Source organism: Odontomachus brunneus, unplaced genomic scaffold (genome assembly GCF_010583005.1).
Source record: "Odontomachus brunneus isolate Ranch 3 - 2012 unplaced genomic scaffold, Obru_v1 Obru_scaffold_030, whole genome shotgun sequence".
Classification (NCBI taxonomy): Eukaryota; Metazoa; Arthropoda; class Insecta; order Hymenoptera; family Formicidae; genus Odontomachus; species Odontomachus brunneus.
In genome coordinates this window covers 646,481-672,026 of record NW_022639480.1, presented here as the reverse complement: position 1 = coordinate 672,026, position 25,546 = coordinate 646,481, and the positions used below count along the sequence as shown (strand labels likewise).

The 25,546-nt window shown below is 39.9% G+C and overlaps 4 protein-coding genes and 1 long non-coding RNA gene across 15 annotated transcripts in view; 1 reads left to right on the top strand and 4 right to left on the bottom strand.

Moving 5' to 3' along the window:
- The window catches only part of LOC116843161 (uncharacterized protein CG5098), a 13,505-nt gene extending 4,987 nt beyond the window's left edge, over positions 1 to 8,518 (bottom strand). Inside the window, exons 1-4 of one of the 8 annotated variants that reach the window (XM_032813326.1) lie at positions 8,384 to 8,518; positions 4,495 to 4,662; positions 2,796 to 4,004; positions 294 to 2,450 (exon numbers count right to left, since the gene is read on the bottom strand). In XM_032813326.1, coding sequence (XP_032669217.1) covers positions 294 to 2,450; positions 2,796 to 4,004; positions 4,495 to 4,662; positions 8,384 to 8,414 — 3,565 coding nt within the window. In that variant the 5' untranslated portion in view covers positions 8,415 to 8,518. Of the gene's footprint in view, positions 1 to 293; positions 2,451 to 2,795; positions 4,005 to 4,494; positions 4,663 to 5,022; positions 5,788 to 5,832; positions 6,453 to 6,662; positions 6,925 to 6,953; positions 7,122 to 8,383 lie in introns of those variants that run through there. The other 7 variants (XM_032813332.1, XM_032813327.1, XM_032813324.1 and 4 more) reach the window with 7 other exon arrangements.
- A 1,383-nt stretch (positions 8,519 to 9,901) lies between these two features.
- On the top strand, positions 9,902 to 12,294 carry LOC116843151 (aurora kinase C-like). Of its 2 annotated transcripts, none has more exons than XM_032813293.1 (5): positions 9,902 to 10,267; positions 10,368 to 10,784; positions 10,878 to 11,012; positions 11,088 to 11,478; positions 11,573 to 12,294. In XM_032813293.1, exons 2-5 carry the CDS (start codon positions 10,399 to 10,401, stop codon positions 11,663 to 11,665), a joined length of 1,005 nt encoding a protein of 334 aa, XP_032669184.1. In that variant the 5' UTR covers positions 9,902 to 10,267; positions 10,368 to 10,398; the 3' UTR covers positions 11,666 to 12,294. The 2 variants fall into 2 exon arrangements, with proteins under 2 accessions (XP_032669184.1, XP_032669183.1); XM_032813292.1 differs by having other exon boundaries at positions 9,906 to 10,003.
- On the bottom strand, positions 11,043 to 14,179 carry LOC116843152. 2 transcript variants are annotated; one of them, XR_004377846.1, is made up of 4 exons: positions 13,775 to 14,179; positions 13,255 to 13,422; positions 12,670 to 12,795; positions 11,043 to 11,296 (listed from the first exon to the last, which is right to left on the bottom strand). It is a non-coding gene; the product is annotated as an uncharacterized LOC116843152 (long non-coding RNA). The 2 variants fall into 2 exon arrangements; XR_004377845.1 differs by having other exon boundaries at positions 13,255 to 14,179.
- A 595-nt stretch (positions 14,180 to 14,774) lies between these two features.
- Positions 14,775 to 19,267, bottom strand: LOC116843149 (nuclear valosin-containing protein-like). Of its 2 annotated transcripts, none has more exons than XM_032813290.1 (11): positions 19,073 to 19,267; positions 18,784 to 18,897; positions 18,297 to 18,599; positions 17,901 to 18,197; positions 17,390 to 17,609; positions 17,030 to 17,312; positions 16,472 to 16,922; positions 16,174 to 16,341; positions 15,761 to 16,087; positions 15,432 to 15,653; positions 14,775 to 15,349 (listed from the first exon to the last, which is right to left on the bottom strand). In XM_032813290.1, the coding sequence occupies exons 1-11, from the start codon at positions 19,121 to 19,123 to the stop codon at positions 15,224 to 15,226; spliced, it is 2,562 nt and encodes an 853-aa protein (XP_032669181.1). In that variant the 5' UTR covers positions 19,124 to 19,267; the 3' UTR covers positions 14,775 to 15,223. The 2 variants fall into 2 exon arrangements, with proteins under 2 accessions (XP_032669181.1, XP_032669180.1); XM_032813289.1 differs by having other exon boundaries at positions 18,682 to 18,897; positions 19,073 to 19,266.
- Positions 19,268 to 19,861: 594 nt separating this feature from the next.
- Positions 19,862 to 25,278, bottom strand: LOC116843150 (E3 ubiquitin-protein ligase Topors-like). Its single transcript, XM_032813291.1, has 6 exons — positions 23,715 to 25,278; positions 23,357 to 23,584; positions 22,906 to 23,174; positions 22,636 to 22,830; positions 22,193 to 22,406; positions 19,862 to 21,832 (listed from the first exon to the last, which is right to left on the bottom strand). Exons 1-6 carry the CDS (start codon positions 24,125 to 24,127, stop codon positions 20,641 to 20,643), a joined length of 2,511 nt encoding a protein of 836 aa, XP_032669182.1. The 5' UTR covers positions 24,128 to 25,278; the 3' UTR covers positions 19,862 to 20,640.
- Positions 25,279 to 25,546: the final 268 nt, after the last annotated feature.

Sequence of the window (25,546 nt, the reverse complement as noted above, 5' to 3'; positions counted from 1 at the left end):
TATCTATCTATCTATCTATCTATCTATCTATCTATCTATCTATCTATCTATCTATCTCTATCTCTATCTATCTATCTATCGTCACGCTGAGCAGTAAATTAATAACTTTTCACGTAAAATTATTTATATAAATATTTAACGTTCTCAAATAAAATCTAAATTAAAAGTAAAACGTTTTGAAAGTCCCAACCAAGTCGTGAACTGTGTAAATTCGTAACTTAACCGCATAGATCGCTTTTAAATTTTAATGAAACATTCCAGATTTTCTGTTTATCACGTTTACCCTTACATACCTCTGTAATCCAAATCGTTCTGATGGCTGAGCCTCTTACTGCCACGTCCTGCGTTCCCATTGCCGTTGCTTTTCCTCTTCTCTTTGTTCTTCTCCTCCTCTTCCTCCCGTGGCGCGTTGACCACTTGGATGCTCAGCGGACTGTCTCTCGGACCCTCCACGTGCACGACCGGTCCACGTGACCTGATGGAACTCGCGTTCGAGCCAGAATCGTAAGCCATTTCCCTCAGGCCGTCGATCTTGGTGTTGCGCTTCACTTTCTTCAACTGTTCCTGCTTTTTCGAACCTTTGGACGTTCGTCTCTTCTTCGCGTCTTTGATCAAGACGTCGCTCGTCGTGCCGAAAATATTCTCTGACGATCTGGAGATCTTTCGCTTGCGACCCTGCACCTTGCCCTTCTTGCCTTTCTTGCCTGAGAATTTCGCGTCCACCGTGGAGGACACGTCAATGGGATTGGCGTTCGGATGTGCGCTCGTCGTCGGCAGAATATTATTCTCGAGGCCCTCGAGCTTCACGCTCGCGTCGTCATCGCCATCTTGGATCTCCGCGCTCGCCAATTCCGCTTTTGATTCTTCATTTTTGATATTCGAGTCCGTCTCTACAATACCGGCGAACATCTTCTCCAGCTCCGACTCGACCTCGTTGAAGGGATTCGCTGCGGCGGCGTTGTTCTTCGGACTCGTCAGCGCCTTCGCGAACTCGGTGGAGGCGTCGTCGCTCGATTTTCTCCGTACCCTTTGATTCGCCGAGTTACTGGCCATACCTTCGCTACTCCGCCGCCTTCGGATCGGCTGGTTCTCCTCTTCCAACCTCTCGTCCGTTTTTTCGCTCGGTATTCTCTCCTCCGCCGCCGTCGGTGCGACAGGATGCCGCTCTTCCTCTTCCGGTTTGACACCGGGCGTCGTCGATACAGAGGAGGAATTCGCGGTCTCCTCCAGCACCGGGTCGAGGATGGCCCGCGGCTCCGAGGGTTCCGTGGGCTCAAGCTCCATGTCCTCGACCTCCGTTTTCGAATCCTTGCTGAGCCTCACTGGTTTCTCGAGTTTTCTTTTCCTACGCTGCTGCTTGGTGTTGTCGTTCGAGTCGTCGTTGCTGAACGCCGGCGAGACCACCTCGTCTTCCCGATTCGGCGACTTGGACTTCTGCCTCTCCGGCGACATGCTCTTCACGCTCAAGTTGTCTTTATCTTCCACTGGCGTCACAATCACCGAGCCTATATTCTCCATGCTGCCGAGTTTCTTATTACCACCCTCCAATTTCTCCAACAGAGAATCGACGCCCTTCTTACCCCTCTTTGGCAAGCTCTTGGGCGACCTCACGCTAGTCTCGTCGAGCTTCTTGTCCCTTTCGGAGGAGGATTCTCTTTTGGGACTGTCCGTGACGTCCTTCTCCTTGGCCGCGCGATTGACTATAACGGGTAAGACGTTTCTTGGCACTTGCGCGATAACACTCAACGTGTCCTTAGCCTTCGCCGCCGCCACTATTGCCACCTCAGGCTCTTTCTTCTCCGCGACCACCCTCTCTATCGTCACGCTGGGCGGTAAGTTGATCATTTTCTGCGTAAAATTATCTACACTCATTTCCTTAATCTTATCGTGGAGATTCGCGACTCCCTTCAAATTGCTCTCGAAGTTCTTCACCGTTATCTTAGGTGTGGTGACCTCCTTCGTCGATAACGAGACCGGCTCGCTGACAGAGTTTGGAGTCGGCACGGACGAGCTGATACCACTGTCCGACGATGTCTCGCCGTTCAACGGTATCGGCGGTGAGATTATGTTGCCATTCCGACTGCCCTTGTCCACGTTTCTCGCGGTGAGACTGATGGGAATATCCTGAGGTATTCGTGAGTAATTCTCCGGGATGATCTCCGACGTGGACGAGAGGTCCAGCGTGCTCTGCGACCCCGGTGAGTTTCTGTACTGATTTTGGTTTTGCCTATTGTCCACCAGCATTTGTAGATTAAACAGGGGTGTGTTCGTCGTGCTCGCCGGCGTGACGTTCTTCGGGGGTACCGTAGGCGTGTGCCACGTCGGTGCTGCTTGCGTGTGAGCGTGCTGCGGAGTCAGATGAGACGTTCGGCTGATGGTCTGATGTGTGTAAAAGGCCGGACTCAGCGCGGCGCCGGACAACGCCGTCGGGTGAATATTGAGACCTGAAACTGAAGCAGTTTCATGTGATTGCGTCCACGTGCTGTTTACATAATTAATTAAAAGATTACATCACAAAACTATAATTGCTTCTCAGTATACAAACGTCATATACTTATAGGTGATACTAAACATTTTGATAACTGTGAGTGATCCCCTTTAGTTTACAATGTCAAACAACCGAGAAAATATTAAGTTCAAAATTTAGAAAATAAATATAAATTGATCGCATACATACACACAAAATGACCAAAGCGCTAAATCGCGACAATTTGGGCGACTTTCTAACAGAACACAACTGTTTGTGTCTTAACAATGATATGTGAACGATGTTTATGCAAACTGCTGAAAATTACCTTGACCTTGCGTCATAGTGAGGTGGTTCCAGACAGTGTGCGGCGGAGGCGTGCCAACCGGTGGTCGGCTATGTCCCGGATACTGTCCTGACATCTCGAGATACTCCCAATTGTTTAATTTTGTATTGTAGACAGTGCTCTCCGTCTTGTGTGCTTCTTCCTTGGTAGCGTACTCCTTCTTGATGCTGTTACATTTAACATTCGATTGTGCACGCGTCCAGGACAATCCTTTTTGCTTGGCGTCGCTCAAGCGCGAAGGTAACACGTGCGTAACGTATTTATCCAGAATATCGTACGCTCTCTCTACCTTCAAGTTGTCGTCCGCCACAATCGTTCTACTTATTTCGTCGTCGGTGTGCAAGTTCCTGACGACGCTCAATAATTCCTTGCCTCTGTCCGAGTTACATGATACTTTGTCTAGGTCGGAAAACTGCAGTAAACCGTAATTCTTGTACCTTACGTTATGATCACTTTGCGCATCAGGGGAATGACTTGTGTCTTTCAAAATGGCATGGCTTACTGGAGGCGTCCCTTTATCGATGACCGATAAGTACTCATTAAGTCGGTCGTCCGTTTCGCCATGAACGGTATGTTCAAGTGTATTTCTCTTTGAATTTATTACTAAATCAAGCGGCTCGTTATCCGATACGGAAGTGACGCAATCGTCTAAAGCTTGCTCGCACTGTTCGATAATGTTCGACACGATTCTCAATGCGTCGTCATTCGTGTCTGTCGTCGAATGCTTCGACGCACGGCTTCTAGAGGTGCTAATGTCCGTCTCGTCGAGATAAGAAATCTTGTCTCGCGGTTCAACCGAAATTCCTACTTTATTTCTCGCACTGCGATACAAGAATACCGTCGGATCGACGATATTTAATAAGTTAAAGGTCCCTTCAACAAAATCTTTCCGAGAATTACCCGAAGTATCCGCGTGTACTTCTTCATGCAGCTTGTCTGTGTATAAGGATACTGATTCGTCAGTTGCACCGGTCAACGCACTAGATTTCACTATGCTGTCATTATGTATCGTTTTCAATAACTCTGTGGAATATTCGGAACTCAAGTCGACGGATTCCGTGGTACCTTTGTCCTTGTGATTTAAATTATATGCGTTGCACGCAGTGTTGTGTGCTAACAATCCTCGATCAACCCACTGCATGAAATCGTATGGTAGCGCCCATTGTGGCGCAACACGAGACGTGTATAACCCTGAAAAAAGGCCCATTATAAGCCTCTCACACACACACACCCACACATACACACACACACACACATATACAATGAGTGCAAAAAGTATTCGTATACCAGAGAGTTTTAGAAAAAAAACCTTATTTGTACAAAATAAATTTTAACAATTTATTAACATAATTTTGAGAAATATCACTTATTATGTTCACTGTTAATTATTAAATAAAGCCTTCTTCAAGCCAACCTCCTGTATAAAAATACTTTTTATATTCACTATATATATATACACAAAGACCTACAGACACGTGTCCATGTGCATGTTAAATTTTACTATATCACAGATAAAGATGTGGCACAAATTACGCAACAGCCTGATACACACAATGATATTTCTATTTCACTTTATTTTACACATTTAGAACCAATTAAATAAGAATATCTTATTTCACAATAGCTTTGGCTTTGACAGAGGACACATATCAAAAAGACAATAACATAACTGGTGCTTTACCATTGCTGGGAACAACAGGAGGTTTATGACAGCTCACACCATTTTGAAGATACGAGCTGTCTGTATATCGCTCACTTATATTTCGAAAAGACGAATAAAGTCGCTGTATATACAGAGGCTCAGCAGATTCTTCTCCTTGTGATGTACAATTAAGCGTATGCGCAGATTCTGCAATCAGAAATATTTCTTGATTTGACCAACACAGTAAATACAGTAAATACATTAAATACATATATCCTGAACAATGCAACATAACTATTCAACATTACAGGATAAACTAACTGATTCAAAGAAAATTGCTGATCGCAATATTTACTCGTGTTTAAAGTAGAAACAATTTTGCTCTTCAACACAAAACACAAAGTATTATAATGTAATAGGAAGAATAAAAAATAGTAGTTATATTTTATAGCTGACAAATATTTTCAGGGATATTATTAACGATTAATATTGATAACATTTAAAAGACAAGTATCTTTAAAAGTACAAGATAAATATAGAAAAGACAAAAGATAGATGACAATCTACATTTTTGTCTTTATACTTCCAGGCTAAAGCGAATGTTCAATGCCTTCACCATTTGCCAAACTAGCATTCGCTTTGTTTTCCATTCATATGTCCCATTGATATTGACTATCAAAATAGTTATTATTCACTGTGTAATCATACATTCCCAGTCACACACATATACCACACGTATGCGTGCGCGCGCGCGAGTACACGTTTGTAAACGGCTGTCACGAGGAGGACAACATACTCCGCGATGGGACCGCGTTTATTTCGGATTCATCGATCATAGATTTCACACAAAGCGTAGTCATTTTCCTCGGGGACGATGCGCCTGAGTTTATCCGTCGCCTACTTCACAGAGACATCGAGAAAAGTAAGGAAGACTCGCGACGCTCGGAACGTCGAGAATTCAAGCGGATGAATACGGAGTTCTCAGCGGAGGCGAAATGTGCTCTCTTCTAACGGTTCTAACCGCGAACTTAGAAGGCAATGCATTTACCGCGCGGCACATTTTATCAGATCGCGACTTCGACGTTGTCCACGGGACACTCGGCTCATTGACAATGCCGACGACACCGGCGAGTATCGTACGGCCCCGGCTGACCACGTTGCTCCGAGACCGCGCGTTCACCGAATTCCCATGGCACGCACCGCGCGCGGCGTACACGCTGTGTGTCGCGGGCGGTAGGGCTCAAGAGGGAGACAGCAGCGGGCGCACAGTGCGCACGACACGCACGTATACACACGCATGAGAGACGAACGGCGGCGACACGTTACGCTCGAGTATACTGTATATTCCTGTACACGTAGGCACACACATTCACGTACCGTATTACACATCGATAGCGTGGTGTCGCGCGCGTGCACCGCAAACGCGCCTACGACGCGCGAGCGTAAACGCGCTGCGAGCGTGAAGCTCGAGGAGAGCGAGAGGGAGGGGGGAGAGAGAGAGAGAGCGTGATAAAGAAGAGGGAGGGAAGGAGGAAGAAGGATGAACGGACACGGAAACGCCAGAGAGAGAGAGAGAGATAGAGCGAGAAAAAGAGTCGCTGTAACCCCGTGCGCGAGATGTAGGGAGGAGACGCGTCCCATATAGCGGCGTCCGCAGCGACGATGCGCTCCGGAGGAACCGCGTGTCAGCGACGACTCGTCGCGTCGAACTTCTCAGCGAGCACCGCCGAGCGAGTAATCACCGAGGAGAGAAAACCACACCACGAGCTATCACGCCTTGCGCTCTTTTTTACACCGCGCGTAGCGGCTGAAGCGACAATTCCCACACCGTTTCACACGCACGCACGCACGGGAGTGATGCGCGAAGCAGCACGTACACATACATACATAGAATACGTACGTACGTACGTACGCACGCAGGCACGTACGTACGTATGCACGGCGTCGTGTTACTACCACCGCCGGCGGTGGCGACGGCGACGGCGGGCGAGCAGCACGCGCGACGTGCACGTCGTGTCGCGCGGTCGGTGGTCCGGTGTGCTGTCGCGCCGATCGCACCGATCACGAGCACACGACGACACGCAGAGGAAGCGACGGTCCGTCAACGGGGCGAGAGAGTGCGATGCACACACATACTCGTTCTCGCGCACACACATTCACGCACACATACGGACACACATGCATACACACACTGCCACGGTACACACGAGTCTGTGCGCGTTCCTCGTCGTCGTCGCGCGAACGAAATTACGAAACTGCGTGGCCGGGTTTCCTCTCGCGGCTGGCTGGCCGCGGTCCGGGCCAGCTCGCGGCTTCCCGTTTCCGCAAAACGGCAGGAACGGCTCGAGCGAGACCGAGAGACACGACGTGCGCGATCGTCGTCAGCCTGCACACCCGCTCTCTCGGCTCGCGAGAGCGTTGCGAAGAGTTGCACCGTCGCCCGGGCGGCACGCGCACACTATTACGCACGCCACTGGGAAGCCCGCACACACACGCACCTACCGCAACGAGGCCCTTCCGCTGTCGGGCGCGAGTAAATTTACGATTTTTCGGCCCAAAAATCGTCCAGGGCATCAACCAAAGCAGTGTTCAACAATGGTGGCCGTCCACAGCCGCGAGCCCGAGCCTTACGTCGGCCTGACACCTCGCGGTGGCAGCGCGACTCATGTTTCCGTTTTTGCCACTGCCAAGACGAGGGAGAAAGAGAGAGAGAGGAAGATGCACGCACGGCAAAACGCTTTCGATCGGTTTCGCCCGCGATGTGCCGCCAAACGAATTTACCAAAGTTAGCCGAGACTCCAAAAAAAAATAATGCAGCAATATATTTTCATATTTCGGAACATACCGATTATAAGGAACGACTGTGCGAACGTATCTTAGCAATAAAGACGCGTATCGTTCACACTATTCTTTGTATCTCAAATAGAATTACATCGATTGATCTCTCTTTCTAGAATCCGTCGCTCAGGCCGTGTATTGATCGTAGTTTCGACGATCTTCGCGCCGCTACTTCTACTCGAGATCCGGTCTTTTTTGCCACTTGTAATCGCGATGTTTGCAGCTACGCCCCTGTAACGTCAAGTTCGGTTCGGCCACATTGGTAAAGCATGCGATGCATTGCCCTTTATGATAAAAAAAAAAAGTTTGTGACCACGTTAATTTAACGTACAAACGTAACCTTTAAATTATAGACCTTATCGTAGTTACAATTTTAACTGTGAGTTTGTTACGAATTATCGCGTCTCGTTGGCGAATGCGGAGAGTTCTCTCTAGTTACTTTGGTGCAGTTATCTATAATTGAAGATACTTATTATCGATATACAATTGACCTACAGTCAGTTTCATCAGAACACCGTGATCCATCTTGTGCCGCCAACCTTCGAAACCGCGAGAAATCGTAGTCGTATCCCACGATTCTTCCGCGTTCATCGGTAATCAGCCGATCCGACGCGATCCACCAAGGTCAAGCCGGCGCTCGTTCCGTGCTATTTCGAAATTATCATTCGTACGGAGAGACAGAGAGAGAGGGAGAGAGATACATAGATTCGCGCGGAAAGGCGCAGGACGTAAATATGGACGCACGTGTGCGTCGCGGCGACCGTCGCCCGTCTCTACTCCGCGAATTTCTCTCATTCACACATTCCCGGCATCGCGCAAAACGGCATCACGTCATTGTCCGTTGTTGTCTCCGGTCGATTGTTACTGATAAACGGCCGATTCGCACAATATTTAACGTAGTCTCGCACGAAATTCGCGATCACGCAATTTCGACGCAATTCCGACGTAACAGCGCGACGCGCGAATTCGCCCCCCGCCGCCGTCGCCGCCGCTTGTCAGCTGTTCGAGCGGAATTTCGCGGGAACGCCTACGCCAAACACGTCATACAGCAAATGAACGGCTCAAAGAACGAGGAATCGGTGACACGTACTCACTGCATCGGGCCGACTCCTCGTTCGCATTTTCGTCGAGCTTCCTGATCGTTGACGTCGTCGTCGTTGTCGTCCTCGTGGTCAAGTTCCTCGTGTAAACAAACATTGTCGCGACGCCACTGGTGAACCGCCACTGCCAACCGCCAGACAGAGGTGTGCTGTATGTATGCGCCGGCGCAGAGTACGTTCCGAAATCGATTTCGGAAACTGTGGTTTGAGTCACAAAGTTGGTAGACCTTAAACTAACTTGAATACGTCCTCTAATCGATCAGCTGATTCGCGCGATCAACTTTACGATCAACTTTATGATCGAGAAATTCGAGAAGATTCGACAGTTGTTATAATTAGTAAAAAACAATTTCATAAATAGAAACAATTAAGAACCTGGCACAAAGCAAAACTTAAGCAGTGAGCAAATTGATCAATCACAGTCCGATTGTTAGGTCATAAGAAGAATCATCAGCTGTGATTGGTCAATTTGCTTACTGCTATGAGATAAACCTTAAAGGCCTTCACACACATTTTCCGTAATAATAACCGTAAGACGTAACGTAAAAATTGACCAATCACGTTGAGAATCGTCGAAACATAAGGTCTCTACGTCCAATATCCGACCTACGACGTTCGATATCCAATAGGAGAACAGTTTACTAATAGAGAATTTAATTCTCCATTGGAAAGCTATTCTTTTATTGGATATTGGACATTGAACGCAGAATTCTCCATAATCCTTAGTACTAACGTAAGAAAGATATAAAAAATTGTTTGGTGAGTGAATGTAATATAGGCTGCGTTCCGAAATTCACTGCCAGTACTGAAATTCTATAGTATACGTAACATGATCTATAGATTTTCAGTACTGACAGTGAATTTCGGAACGCAGCCATATATGAGACAAACTTTGGTGAATGCAGATATTACGGAAAGTGTAGTATAACTGCATTTTAGTTCAGGTAGCTCGACCCAACCTTCCTGCTTTTGCGTTCGCGCGAATAATACGCTTGTGTGGGCGTTTGTATAGCCATACACACAGAGGCAGAAGCTTCAAGTTCTCCTCGCACGAAATCTCCAAAGTCAACTCAGGATTTGTTTACGACTCCTGTAAACTCTTAAAAGGTTATTAATAAATTACATGATTATTAATAATTAAAATATAAATATATATAGACAAAAGTCAAAATGCTGAGCTGCTATGTTATTGGATGCAAAAGTTATTATCAAAAAGGATGTTCTATATGATCATTTCTATAAGGAAAGCATTATGGATATCAAAAATTAATTGAAAGGACTGATTACTTTTTAAATTATTAAGTTTATAAATTATTATTATACTGATAATTAAACATCTATGATTATAAGTATTCTATCATTTATAATATCCTTTCTCAGTTTAAATTTGCCTCCTTTTTGTCTTACTTTTAATTGGTACCGCCATTTTATTACAAAAATTGAATGCAGCCAATAACAGTATGAACGGTCAGTAGCCAGACTATATATAAGGACTCTAATATGCCTAGAGCCACGTACTGAAGGAAGGAAGGAAGTACATAGCTCTACCACAGCTACCAACATACTGACCAATCAACAAGAAGTGTTCGTTATTTTGAAAAGATGAAGAAGTAAGGTTCCATGTTTCGTCGGTCTTGGCAAAGTCAGTTTGACCGAAGTGTTTTCGAATAGTTGTATTCAGCATAGTATTATCCTGAATAGCAATTTATATGAAGTAATACATTGTGTGAACTTAGTATAAAATTCGTGTGTGTGTAAACAATTTATAAATTGATGGTAAAAGGGCCATTGAAAGTACAGGCCTGAAATCATAGAGAGAGAGAGAGAAATTTATAAACTGACGTTCAACATTTGAAAGATATTAACGGTCTATTGTGTGTATACATATTTTTTTTTAAATCGCACACATTACGAGATACTTTATATACAAATTATCACATTATTATTTAACTTGACTCATCGACTATCATCTAGATTGCAAAACGAGGCTAAAATAAAATACACAATGGATAAAGAAAATAACAGGACATGCCATCAGTCATCTTCACAAATGTTGAAAGTTAGCAATTTTAAACACTTAAGTATTTCTGATACTGAACAAAGTGATAATAACATCGCGAAGAAAGAAGTCCAATGCGATGAAGACCAGAAAGTTGATAGTACAACTGTAGATGATGCAAATACAGAAAACCAAAGCCGCAAGAAATGGACATTGATGGATTTTGATATTGGCCGCCCTTTAGGAAAAGGAAAATTCGGCAATGTATACTTAGCTAGAGAAAAAAAATCCAAATTTATAATAGCTATGAAGGTGCTTTATAGAGTACAGATAGATAAAGCAAATATCATGCATCAAGTACGAAGAGAAATAGAAATTCAAATCCACTTAAGGTATTGTCTAAATATTAACAATAATCATTATCTAAGCTATATAATGTATGAATGACCAAGTTATATTTAATGTAATTTTTTCATTTTTCAAAGACACCCAAATATTTTGAGATTGTATGGATATTTCTATGATGACAAGCGAATTTATTTAATATTAGAATATGCACAAAAAGGAGAACTTTATAAAGAACTGCATAGCCAACCCAACAAACGGTTTGATGAACAAAGGTAAGGTATCATTGAAAAGTTATCATCACCTGTATGAATAGCTGTGTAATTATTTTCAAATTTATACATTTACAGAACAGCCACTTACATGGCGCAATTAGCAGATGCATTAAAATACTGTCATAGTAAGAAAGTTATCCACCGTGACATTAAACCTGAGAATTTACTTCTTGGAGCATATGGTGAATTAAAGATAGCTGATTTTGGGTGGTCTGTACACGCTCCTTCTTCTCGAAGGGATACTTTATGTGGCACTTTAGATTATCTGCCCCCAGAGATGGTATCTGGCAAAACACATAATCATACTGTTGATTTTTGGAGTGTTGGCGTACTATGTTACGAGTGTTTGGTTGGTCAACCTCCCTTCTATGCAAAAAGTAATGATGAAACTTATATGAACATCACAAAGTTGCGATATACATTCCCGAGTTTTGTCAGCGAAGGTGCGAGAGACTTAATCTCTAAGGTAAATTTAATCAATAACTTCATATTGATAATGTGTGTTGTATTTTAAAGTTTAGCGAACGAAGCTAAAGTTTTGCTGACGAATTATCTTTCAGCTTATAGTTGTCGACCCGGAAAAGAGATTGGATATGGATGGCGTCCTTGTACATCCTTGGATCGTAAAAAATCGTAAAACAGATAAGGCGTGAGATACATGACGATATATGTTCTTAGTAAAATTAGGCCAATGTTAACATATTTTATAAATCTATTGCAATACTGACTTCTCTGAACAAACACCAGAATATCAATAATTAATAACTGCCATAGACTATCCATATATTATCCTAATTATGTATTTAACATTTTCTTTTATATATAAAAATAGTCCCTTAGTTAAATTTTCTTTTATATATAAAAATGGTCTTGGGATTCATGTTTAATAGATAATAGCTTTTCTTAGGCTAAGAATGAATTTGCTCATGCTATAATGTACTTAGTTGGCTGCACTAATTCACTCTAATGCTTGGCTAGTATACATTAGCAGGAAATAATGCAGGCAACTAAATTCATCATGTCTTAAAATGCGGCCTTTATATAGTTTCGCGATATTTTAATTACTCTCTATTTTATTTAAACAACTCTATTTTAGCGAAGTAGACATCAATTGTAACTGTCGATAAGTCAAATGTATGTGAATACGCGGTCTGTATGAGATGATATATTAAATAATATTGAATGATGTAGGAGAAATTTTTGTAAAATCTTATTTTAAGATATATCGCGCGCTCGATCGAATTTGCATACGTAATAAAAAAAGAAAAAAAAAAGAAATAAAACATGTGTGATCGTCATTCGTGTCTGTCGTCGAATGCTTCGACGCACGGCCCCTGGAGATGCTAATGTCCGTCTCGTCGAGATAAGAAATCTTGTCCCGCGGTTCAACCGAAATTCCTATTTTACTTCTCGCACTGCGACACAAGAATACCGCCGGATCGATGATATCTAACAAATTGAAAGTCCCTTCAACAAAATCTTTCCGAGAATTAGCCGAACTATCCGCGTGTACTTCTTCATGCAGCTTGCCCGTATAAGAATACTGATTCGTCAGTTGCATCGGTCAACATACTAGATTTCACTACGCTGTCATTATGTATTGTTTTCAATAACTCTATGGAATATTCAGAACTCAAGTCGACGGATTCGGTTGTACCTTTGTCCTCGTGATTTAAATTATATGCGTCGCACGCAGTGTTGTATGCTAACAATCCTCAATCAACCCACTGTATGAAATCGTATAGTAGCGCTCATTGTGGCGCAACACAAGACGTGTGTAACTCTGAAAAAAGGCCCATTATAAGCCTCACACACACATATATACAGTGAGTGCAAAAAGTATTGGTATACCAGAGTTTTGAAAAATAAACCTTATTTGTACAAAATAAGTTTTAACAATTTATTAACATAATTTTGAGAAATATATCACTTATTATATTCACTGTTAATAAATTATTAAATAAAGCCTTCTTCAAACAACCTCCTGTGTACAATACTATTTACATTCACTGTATATATACACAGAAACCTACAGACATGTGTCCATGTGTGCATGTTAAATCTTACTATATCACAGATAAAGATGTGGCACAAATTATGCAACAGCCTGATACAATTATATTTCTATTTCACTTTATTTTACATATTTAGAGCAAATTAAATAAGAAAGTCATTTCACAATAGCTTTGGCTTTGACAGAGGACACATATCAAAAAGATGATAACATAGAGTGATGCTTTACCATTACTGGGAACAACAGGAGGTTTATGACAGCTCACACCATTTTGAAGATACGAGCTGTCTGTATATCGCTCATTTATATTTTGAAAAGACGAATGAAGTCACTGTATATACAGAGGCTCAGTAGATTCTTCTCCTTGTGATATACAATTAAGCATATGAGCAGATTCTGCAATCAGAAACATTCCTTGATTTGACTAACCCAGTATCTTACAGTAAATACAGTATTTTGAACAATGCAACATAACTATTCAACATTACAGGATAAACTAATTCAAAGAAAATTGCTGATCGCAATATTTACTCGTGTTTAAAGTAGAAACAATTTTGCTCTTCAACACAAAACACAAAGTATTATAATGTAATAGAAGGAATAAAGAATAGAAATTATATTTTATAGTTGACAAGTATTTTCAGGGATATTATTAACGATTAATATTAATAACATTTAAAAGACAAGTATCTTTAAAAGTACAAGACAAATATCTCATAGAAAAGACAAAAGATAGATGACAATCTACATTTTTGCCTTTATACTTCCAGGCTAGAGCGAACATTTAATGCCTTCAAACGAGCATTCGCTTCGTTTTCCACTCATATGTCCCATTGACATTGACTATCGAAATAGTTATCCACTGTGTAATCATACATTCCCAGTTCATACACATATACCACACGTATGCGTGCGCGCGCGCGAGTACACATTTGTAAACGGCTGTCACGAGGAGGACAACATACTCCACGATGTGGCCGCGTTTATTTCGGATTCATCGATCACAGATTTCACACAAAGTGTAGTCATTTTCCTCGAGGACGATGAGCCTGAGTTTATCCGTCGCTTACTTCGCAGAGACATTGAGAAAAGTAAGGAAGACTCGCGACGTTCGGAACGTCAAACGGACACGGGCGCTCGCTTGTGTAAGTTCCCTCACCGCGCTGTCAGCGTGCTGCTAATTAAAGCCAGCGGCATATGGTGCTTGTTTTCATGCTGGATTGCTTGCTGGATGGAAATACTCTGTTCTGATTGGTGCATTTCTGAAGATAGATGGAAATGCACCAATCAAAATTGAGGGCAAAATTGAGAGCTCTGCCTACGACGCGCGAGCGTAAACGCGCTGCGAGCGCGGAGCTCGAGGAGAGCGAGAGGGAGGGGGCAGAGAGAGAGAGAGAGCGCACGATAGAGAAGAGAGAGGGAAGGAGAGAGAAGGATAAACGAACACGGAAACGGCAGAGAGAAAAAGAAAGTAACTCCGTGTGCGAGATGTAAGGAGGAGACGTATCCCATATAGCGGCGTCCGCAGCGACGATGCGCTCCGGAAGAACTGCGTCAGCGACGTCTCGTCGCGACGGCGGACGTTGTGTCGCGTCGAGCTTCTCAGCAAGGAGAAAGAAGAAATTGCTGTAAAATCTTATTTTAAGATATATCGCGTGCTCGATCGAATTTGCACACGTAGTGAAAAAAGAAAAAAAAGGAAATAAAGCATACGTATGATACTAAACGTATATGTTTATAAACGTATATGTTGATAAATGAAAATTTTATTAAGATTTCTTATTGTATTAAAATTACATGCGTATGCTTTCTATATATCATACACTTTGAAAATTCGAGTATACATGTCCAAGTTCATTGATAACATATAGGTTGCGTTCGCTTTGAGCGCTTATGCGCTGTAAGCGTCATTCTATCTTCTTCCCGCATGTAATGAGCGATAAAGATAGAATGACGCTCACAGCGCGTAAGCGCCCAAAGCGAACGCAGCCATAGAATGTAGAAAAAGTTAATTGATATTTTGAAACATTGTCAATTAGTTTCTTATAAGAGAAACTTAACCATGTTCACTAGCTAAACATTAGACTTGTGAAAACTAAACTATTAAATAATTTTCACTTGCACTGTGTAGAACTCAACGTAATGTTCGATAATGGAAGAATTCTTTAACCTACAAACTGTTTATCATGATTGTACTTTAAATCTCCATTGGCTCCATAACTACGTCAGTGATAGGTGTGTCTGTCGGCATTTCCATTGGAGTAGTCTCGGGACTTTTCTTAACTGAATATAGTTTGCTTAGTTTTTCGTAGTGTTTAATATCCTGCGGAATATATGGTATCATATTATACAACGTAAACGTACAATATATCATCCAACGTAAAGATTAGTCAACGGATACTTGCCTTCTCACGGACAGACGGTTGCACTTTCTCAAATGCCAGTGCAATATGTCGCATAGAGATTTGTGGTTGTTGATCCCTACAGTCAATCTCAATCGCGTGCATTAACGCCTCCATACCAGCCTCTCTTATCAGGGCAGCCAAATCCGCACCAGTGAAACCCTTAGCTTTATGTCCAACTTCGTTCAAGTCGACATCTGTGTCTAATTTCGGTTTAGTCTTATTCTACAAATTACAAACATTTGTCATGTACCAGAAAAAAGTATCAATTATTATTTGGCAATTATTATTATTTGGCAGATGAAACGAATTCCGTATCACGAGAACTATACCTTCGTTAGCGCACATAAAATGTCAATTCGTTCCGATGCAGTCGGCAGACCAACGTATAGAATTTTATCTAGCCTTCCTGGTCTGAGGACGGCTGGATCTATGATATCAGGCCGATTACTAGCGGCCATGAGAAATACTCCTTGTCGACCTTCTACACCGTCCATCTCTGTAAGCATCTGATTAACGACGCGTGATGTGGCCGAATGATCGCTTTCTGTTCTCTTAGGACACAATGCATCCAATTCGTCGAAAAATATAACGCACGGTGCTGAGTTTCTCGCTCTTAAGAAACACTGACGAACTGCTTTCTCACTTTCACCAACATACTAAAATATAAAGTGCAATTTACGTCTCACACAAGTATAGATTACATCATGTCAAGCGCAATGCTGAAACAACAATGCAGACTGACCATATTTAAAAGTTCCGGTCCTTTAACGGAAATGAAATTAATCCCTGCTTCGTTGGCGACGGCTTTGGCCAGTAATGTCTTCCCACAGCCAGGTGGGCCGCACAACAATAGTCCCGTAGGAGCAGTTAAGCCTAATGCACTGAAGTATTCCGGATATCTAACAGGAGCCTGCGATAAACAAATATATTTAATATGTGCACGCTAGAAGTGCAATAAGTAACTTGATGGTTATATATAGGATTTACTCTCTACAGATATTAAGTATATTAAAGTATACTAAAAAAGTATTGACACTCACAAGAATGGCCTTTTGCAACTCCTGCCGTATATCATGCAGAGAACCAACGTCGTCCCATGTTACGTCGGGAACTGTTGCGAATCCTTCTCTTTTCGCTGAGGGTTGTACAACGCGTAGAGCAACCTCAAAATCACTGTGTTCGATACACAAAGTCGATAAATGTTCTGAAGAAAGTGGTGGTTCAGTACGCAACCAAGTCAGTAAGCTCGTCAAGTCTGACAATATGTGCTGTTGTTGGTTTGCTACGTCTTTATCCATGTTTAAAGGACTGTCAATTGATTCTTCCTTCAAATCTGTATCTACATTCATAGGGTTGTTTGTTTCACCACCAGTATCGGCAAGATTTCCCGAGTTTTCGGGACTTTGAGATTCTTTGCTAGGTTCATTTTTCACTTCGGGTACTTCTGGTAATTTTTCTTCTGCCTTTAATTTTTTAAGATCTTCGAAAATTCTGTGACAGTTATAGATGTAATATTACCAAAGAATACATATTATATAAACATGGAAAAAGTGTAACAGTTATTAATGCAGTATTCAAAATAATTTGCTAGAATTTACCTATCTACAGCAGCCATGGCAGCTTCTCTAATTAAAGCAACCAAGTCTGCACCTACAAAACCTGGAGTAAGAGAAGCTATTGTCTTTAGATTGACATCAGGGGCCAGTATAACATTTTTAGTGTGCACTGCTAGAATTTTAGTCCTTGCTTCACTGTCTGGTATTCCAAGGCACACTTCGCGATCAAAGCGTCCTGCTCTCCTTAAAGCAGGGTCCAGCGAATCAGGTCGATTTGTTGCACCGATTACCAATACTCTATCTCCATTTTCTTTAAGATTCAGTTCTAATAAAGATATTTCAAAGTTGGCACAACGTCAAATATATAATATATAGTAATATGTGTAAAGAAACGCATAGTACCATCTAAGCATGACAATAATTGTGCAACGATTCTTCGTTCCATTTCTCTCTGTGCTGTAGCTCTATGTGGCGCAATAGCATCAATTTCATCTAAGAAAACTACACATGGTACAAGAGCTAAAGCTTGATCAAACAATTCTCTGATACGAGCCTCACTCTCACCCGACACTCCAGCTATAAGTTCAGGTGCTGCTACTTTTAGTAGAGGCATATTTAACTCCTAATTTTTTGAAAAAATATTAATTAGAATAAGACACACACACACACACACACACACACACATATATATATATTTCTTTTTTATATATGTAAACCAAGGAACTTTTGTACATAATTTATAACAATCTTTATAGAATACAAAAAATGATTTCTTTTCACATATAATAACCATGCACACATAATAACCTGAATAGATAATTTTTATTTAAAATTGTTAATATCGAATAGATAATGTTCCTATCATAGCGTATACTTTAGATTATTTTTTTTAAGATTAAAAATATTATCTTACTCCTGCAACTGCATGTGCTAGTAATGTTTTCCCACATCCAGGTGGTCCATGAAGTAAAAATCCTCTTGGTGGTGATATACCGAGTTGCTTGAAGATCTCAGGATGTTTCATGTGAGCAAGTAAAGTGCACACAGTTTTCAAAACTTTCTCACTAGTTCCTATATTCGAGAATGTAACTTTTAATTCTGTGACTGGCACAGTTTTTGATTTTTTCGCTGCTGATGGATTATCATCCTTTGCTCTTTGTCGTTTTTTTATAGATTCTGAAGGTGTTGGTTTTACAGTACCATTTGCAGACTAAAAAGATATCAAGTTGACGTATATTTTTATAATTTGTTCTTATTCCTTAGTATTTCAGTATCTTTAATTAGTCACAAATGATACAGGTATACATACCACTGCTGGTATCTGTGATGATTGTGGCTTAGTAGCAGGTAATTCAAGCTTTAGAGTAACCGATGGAGTTATGTGCACAGTTTTATTATACGCAAGCTTCTTTGGTTCAGCTTCTTCAGTTTTATCATGTGGAAGCTCTGCTTCATCTGTATCCTTTTCAACCTTGGGTTCAGATTTAGACATATCATCATCACTACTGATATCTATTAATTCTTTATCATTTGAATTTCCATTTTGTTTGAATGGTACTTTCTTATACATTTGTAGTAACATAATGTCTGTTGGATCTTGTTGCGAATCTGACTAAAATCAAACAGTTTCTTTATAGATATTGTATTTAAAAACATATTAAAATATTTTTAGTAAGATACCATCACCCAAATACCTCAATGTCTACTTCATCCTCATAATCTTCATCGTATGTAGAGCAGTCGCGAATCGGTTTCCTCGAGAATAATTCTGTAAGTTCGTCATAAGCTTTACGTACCATTGCACGAAATGCACCGCGTTTCTTATTACGATAGTCCTTGTATCGCTTCTGTAACGTGTCTGCCATGTCGTTAACGTCAATGTAGACTTTGTTTTCATTTTCACGCATGTACTAAAACAATATTAGCAGATATAGTTGCGCGCAATCACGGATAAATGAACAGATTTTGCGTGTTTTAAATAAGTTTAAAGCGCTTCTCTATTAAATAACTCGCACTATGTGCACGTGACATATACATAGTGCAGTTGTAAAAAAAAACATAACCTCTCCGTAGTATAATCGTTACCGTTTGTACGCGTGTAATCAACGACTGATCTCGAAAAAGTCTTTGATCCATTTTGTGTTTATTGTCTACGTTCTACAATTCGGTAACTTCACCACAAAGTCACGATCTCACGCGTCAGCTGTAAGTGAAGCAAACGACTTCACGAACTTTGTCCTGTATGGTGAAACGACTTTCAAAGTAAGGGATAGTGAGATGATGAGATCAATTCTACGCATGCGCGCGCGTTAATAAGCTTCAGTAGCGTTAATATACTTCACATATATAATATTTCTGCTAATTTTCATTGTTTTCTACTGGCGTACTAATCACTCAAATCAATTTTTCATAATCTTGAATACGAAAAAATCAACGTAATGTAAATTTGTAACAATCTTTAAATTAATATTTTTATTTTATTATAGTCCCAAACATTCTTATCGATTCTTATATCTTACATTATAAAATACAACAATTTGCAGCCTAAATTAAACTGGAAATCAAATTATGCCTAATATATTTATTGAAAAGTGACTCGGAATGAAACATTTTACCCCGGTATTAACGATTACGCAGTACATATGTACCCGTGATTTTATATATATATATATACATATATATGTATATAAAGAAATATACATCCACAAAAAGCAACATATAAAGGTATACCCACTAAAAAATTAGCTTCATCGTATTTTTATATGCAAACTTTAATTAAATTATTATAGTCGTTCATAAGATATATATATTTACAATCTTTGGGAAATTCAATGTACGAAATATATGTGTACCACATATATGCCTACACATATATATTGGTATACTCCTATATATATTTATATAGAATTGCATATACATAATTAGTACATAAATATACATATATCAGTTGTATAATTGTAAACACAATATAAACACATATTGCACAAACACATATATGTCAAAAAATTACATCTCAGTACTGGGATTCTGTAACTCGTTATTAGAGTTAACGATAGTTTCGTTATCGTTGCGCAGCTTTTGTATACTGTAGAAAAGTTGCGCAAGGATAACGAAACTGTCGTTAACTCCAATAACGAGTTACAGAATCCCAGCACAGGAAAAGGTAATGAATATTTCTCACACTGTATTATAATTTTTTTATGAAATATATTACCACGATATTGAATGTCGAATTTGTTACGTATATTTTACCATAATGATGACATTTTTCTTTTCTATGAGAAAAAATTTTCTTGATACCATCAGTATCGTTTGTGCAAGCGAATTTAATAAAATGTAAACATTCGTCCTTTAAAAAAGGCAACGTTAATAAATATATTCATAAGACATCATCTGATTTGTGTCACGATTTTAAATGATTGGTATATTTACGAAATAGACTTAAAATTACGATGGAACTATGTAACTACGGAATGTGATTATGGAATAGATTTAACATTATGATGGAACTATGTGAACAAAATGATACAAACTTGTATGAAATTAACTTGATTATCTTAGAAATTGTTAATTATTTCCCTTGCTACGAAGTCTCGAGTCGACATTTTTAAATCAAAATTTATTATACAATATTGGCTAACATATAAGTGATATTATTCGGACTGAGAGGTATAAGGAGATCGCAAACGTCGCCTTCTCTTCCTTGATCTGGACTTCTTTTCGCACTGGGACTTTCTGTGCTTCGATTCCTTATAAGCCGAGCGTGATGACTTGTAATTCTCCATGCAATCGGAATGTTTAGTCGGATAGATATCGTTTTTCCCGGAGGTGGATGATGATACGGTTGAACTTGTGCCTGCTTGCAATAAATTGAACGTTCTGCTGCTGGATCTATTACGATCCTTGTCTTTATGTCTGTCTTTATGTTTCGATCGTTTCCGATACGAATACGATTTGTTGGAGCGATTGCTACACTGACTGCTTGATCTCAAACGGTCATCCTCCGAATCCGAAAAATAACACGCTTTGCTTTTTGATTTGGACTCAGGTTGCCTTTTCGTCGTGACCTTATCTATTGAGGCACTGTCGTCTTGACTTTTATGCTCGTTTGTGTCTCGTAACTCACGGTGCCTATAACTCGGTATTTTATCTTGTTCAGAGGGATTAGAAGATAGGCTAGTACTTCTAGATCTGGATTGTCTGCTTTCACATTTGCTATCTTTATTCTTCAACTTTTCTTGAATCAACGTCCTCTCTTTACTTCTCGTTGTTCTTTTTCTCTTTGCCGTGTAATCAATTAACAGAAGAGAACGTTTCTTTTTCAATACATATCGTCTACCACATTTGTTGCTCTTCATCTTGCTGTCGGTATCTGCGCTGCTACTATCACCATCAAATGAATCAACGTTCGGATAAGTCCCTTCCTTCTTGACGAGCTTCATTCGTTCTTTAGCGTAACATTTCTCCTTTCTCGATCGTTTCTCATCGCATTTCGTCGGTGAACTTTCTGACGAGCTACTACAGCTGTACGTCCTATTTTTCGCAATCTGCTTCGCGCTGCTTCTCTTCTTAAAATTACTATCTTCGGAACTGTAAGAGTCCCTGGATCGTTTGTTGTGACTTCTTGTATTACGCGGTCTCTTACGCTTTTTTCCAACGAATTCCCTGGATGGCGAGTTTTTCGAATGATTTCGAGATCGTCCACATGGACTTGGATTGTAATCGCTGTCAGAATTGTCATCTACACTTGTCAATGCAGATGAGAAATCGGGTGATGTTTCTACAGTAGCATAAGACGTACTTGGTAATGACGAATTCGCCGGTAATGTTTCTCCCGTAGTCAACCTGATGAACAAAATCGACAATCATGTTGCATTTGTACTTATATTATTAAATGACAATAAATTTCCGAAATACCAGAATATTAAATAAAATAATATACACGGAAAAAAAGGTTTGATTGAATTAACAAAATATCTAGTCGCGAATATGAACGATTCAGAAATTCCAATTGAAATAACCCGAATCTGTTTAAGTGAACCAAAAGTCTTGTTAACTTAAACAGAATTCGAGTTACTTCAATCGGAATTTCTGGATCGTACATATTCGATCAGATGTTTGGTTAATTCAACCAAATCTTTTTTCCGTGCAAAAGTGAATGCTAAGACTACATAATTCGACAGATTAGATTTATTTGTAACTCACAGTGTGATATCATTAAGTTTTACAGGAGCTATTTGCTCGGAATCGGACGAAAGCAGTTCTATGATTTCCGGTGTCCTCTCGTGACGTGGCTTCGCGTAGCCGATTATTTCGCACTCACCGTCCGATTCGGAGGAACTTGACGAAAGGATTAAAAGTTCTGGCACGTTAAAAGATGAATCCAACGATCGTAATAGCTGTCCTACTGTACTGGGTCCTACATAATTACAAATTACGTTAAATATATGCAAAAAATTACATGTAAAGTGTGAGCGCATACGATGTAATAATATGTGCAGATCTCAACTTTACATTTATTTAAATTCTGAATTATAAAGCTAATTGAAAATGTTTACTGCCTTTTCGTGCCAATAAAAAACATTACGTCTCATTATTCGCTCACGATCAAGAATCTTCAAATCACATGATCAAGAATTATATATTACCCGGTTGACTCATAGGAAACGGTAGCACGTTCGGCATTACAGTGTTTACTCTTAAATCAATCGCTTCGTCAAGTATTCGTATGTCTGAGTTGTCGGAAGCGAGACTGATGTTACTGCTAACATTACTATTGCTGCTGATACTACTGCTACTGGATACGGGCGAGGCAACACGAGGTGTAAACTCATTCGATAATCCTGCAATTAACAAACTAATTAGTCAATGTTAATGTGCTTAGATATCTTCGAGATGCAAATCTGAATGAACCAAACCACGTGGTAAGTAAGTAACAGCCTGGTCATATCCGACTATGTCGAAATTAGTACGAGCGAAATTCAATAGTTCGTGCACGAAATGATCCGTGTGTACGTTGCAGTATGGTCGCACGATACTACGAAATTCCGGACTTCTAATATCGTACTGTCTTAAGGCCTCCGCTATTAGATTCATCACGTATGCGATATGCGCGTTGTTAGGAAGTAAAACTTGTAGTTCTCTGTTTAGCCACGGTATGAGACGATCTAATTCTTGTGGCTGTCTCCTGTAAGTCAAGCAAAGAATGTGAAAATGAAATAGCTCACACATTGCCTGATTATACAATACATCTGAAATCTTTGAAGGAGTTAATCAGTAATTATTCATTTGGTCGTTCATTAACTAAACCAAACAAGACAAGTCAGAACGCTAGAGTAACGCTTCTGATGGTTACCGAAAATAATGTACCTATAATAATCAGCGCTACACTCGCGAAAGCGACCGAATATGTCAGGTAATGCAGTAGCCCATATTCCATGCCTATATACAGTGCGCCGATAATCCGTAGGGTTATCGCGTCTACGTCTACGCTCTTCCCTAGGCACTTGAGGTGCCATACTCGGCAATTGTTCACGTCTAGCAACTTGCTCCGGATTCAACAATGTCCCGTGCCGACGATTGCCAGTCATCGTTGTTCTAATCATTCATCAAACAGAATTATTGTATGCATTGTCAAACGTGATATTGTTCCACACATACACACATATATATATATATATATATATAATATATATATATATGTATAAGTTTTTATGATCTATTATACCTATAAAAAAATCGAGACACGTCTTCCCATCTGTTAACAACATCCAAGTTGACATCTAAAGTAGCCATAACATGGGTTTGAGGGATTTGCACCAATTCAGGTGGTACATGATATTGATCGTAATCTTCTTCAGATCTTACATTGTGTATGATTGATTTGAAAGTTTGCTTACAGAGAGGACATTCTGTCTTTATCTTGGACCACTTAAGCAAACAAGTAAAACAAAACTGATGTAAGCAACTGTCTGTAAAAGATGTGTTAACTAGCTTGCCCAGACAAATACTACAATTAGGAGGCGGTGAAGCTACACCATCATTTCGCTCGTTATTATCTGAATTTTGTACAGGTGCTTCAGACTTTATAGATTCTTCCGCACCTGAGGCAGTGTGTTTTACTTCTAATGAGCTTTCCATTGTTAGCTGATTTTTAGCTCATACAGACATTTCTGTAAGATAAAAGATAAACAGATTAAATATACAAGTTCCAATCTTTCTATACACACACATGCATACACATACATACGCAATATATAATTAATTTTATTTAATATTAATGAATAAAATATTAAACAAGTCCCAAATAAATTAGAATTTTGCTTTGATATCAAATAATTCTTTGTTACTACATATAAGATTATCAGGAATTTTTTTTTATATTTACCAAATGTTTTTCTACCTTTCTGTTCCTCTACTATTTTTACCTTTTTTAACTTTTTGCTGTTAATACAATAATTGCTAAACTAGATTTGACTTTAAATATTTTATAGTTTTTAGAATATCTTATTTAATAACATATGCCTACTGTTACAGTTGATAATCTACCAAATGAGAGAGAACTGCTGTAATTATAAAAATTTTAATTATTCTTAGAATATAAAAATCTGTTCTTTATAGTTGTATTATCTTAACTATCTTATAACCCTTCTATTTTTTTCTCCTTTTCACCAAGTATTGTAGGTATACTTAGCTTTATTTAAAGTTCATTATAACTTAATGCAGATATAAAAACTTATCTCGAATATTCTACTATTTTACGCACAAAGAAGTAAGATTAGGAGATAATAGCGATGATTATGCTCATCTCTGCGTTCTCATTACTTTTCGTCGTAAAATTCACGGGACAGGAAAGCAACGGATCTTTCTCGCGATATTCTCTGACGACCTACTATTGTGAATCTTACCAGCTAATCGTTACATCTAAAAACTCTACGTAATAACGTACATTATATTCACGGAAAAGGGACGGAAGGCGTCACAAATCTATCAGACACGGTCTACCTGACGTATTTTCTATAAAGCATCTCCAAAAATATCACTAATTACTACCCGAAAGTACTGCATTTACTTTTTATGGCTCCCCAACGTCAGGAAAATTCCGTAACTACCAGTAAACGTAGAGAACACACTTTTAAGGCCCAGCTTTAAAGACCAAGCCAATATTCTTCGCACTCTCCCACAAGGCTGCACAATATGAAATGAGGCGAAAGCTGCTATGGCGTGTGTAATGGGTGATTCAAGCATTCGACGAGACACAATCACAAATCGACAACCTTCGGTCAGTATTTCAATTGTCGTTCCGTACGTAAAGCCAGCGGTACACGGTGCTTGTTTTTTGGCTGGGTTGCTTGCTGGATGAAAATACTCTGTTTTTTGATTGGTGCATTTCCATTCATCTTCAGAAATGCACCAATCAGCAAACCAGCACGAAATAAGCATTTAATGCTTCTAGTTTAATGGAGGATTCACAATGCATTCGATGTCCAACATCCAATAGGAGATTAGGGGCAGTATTCATAGTCCGATCTTAAAGGGACGTCTACATTGGAAGTAAGT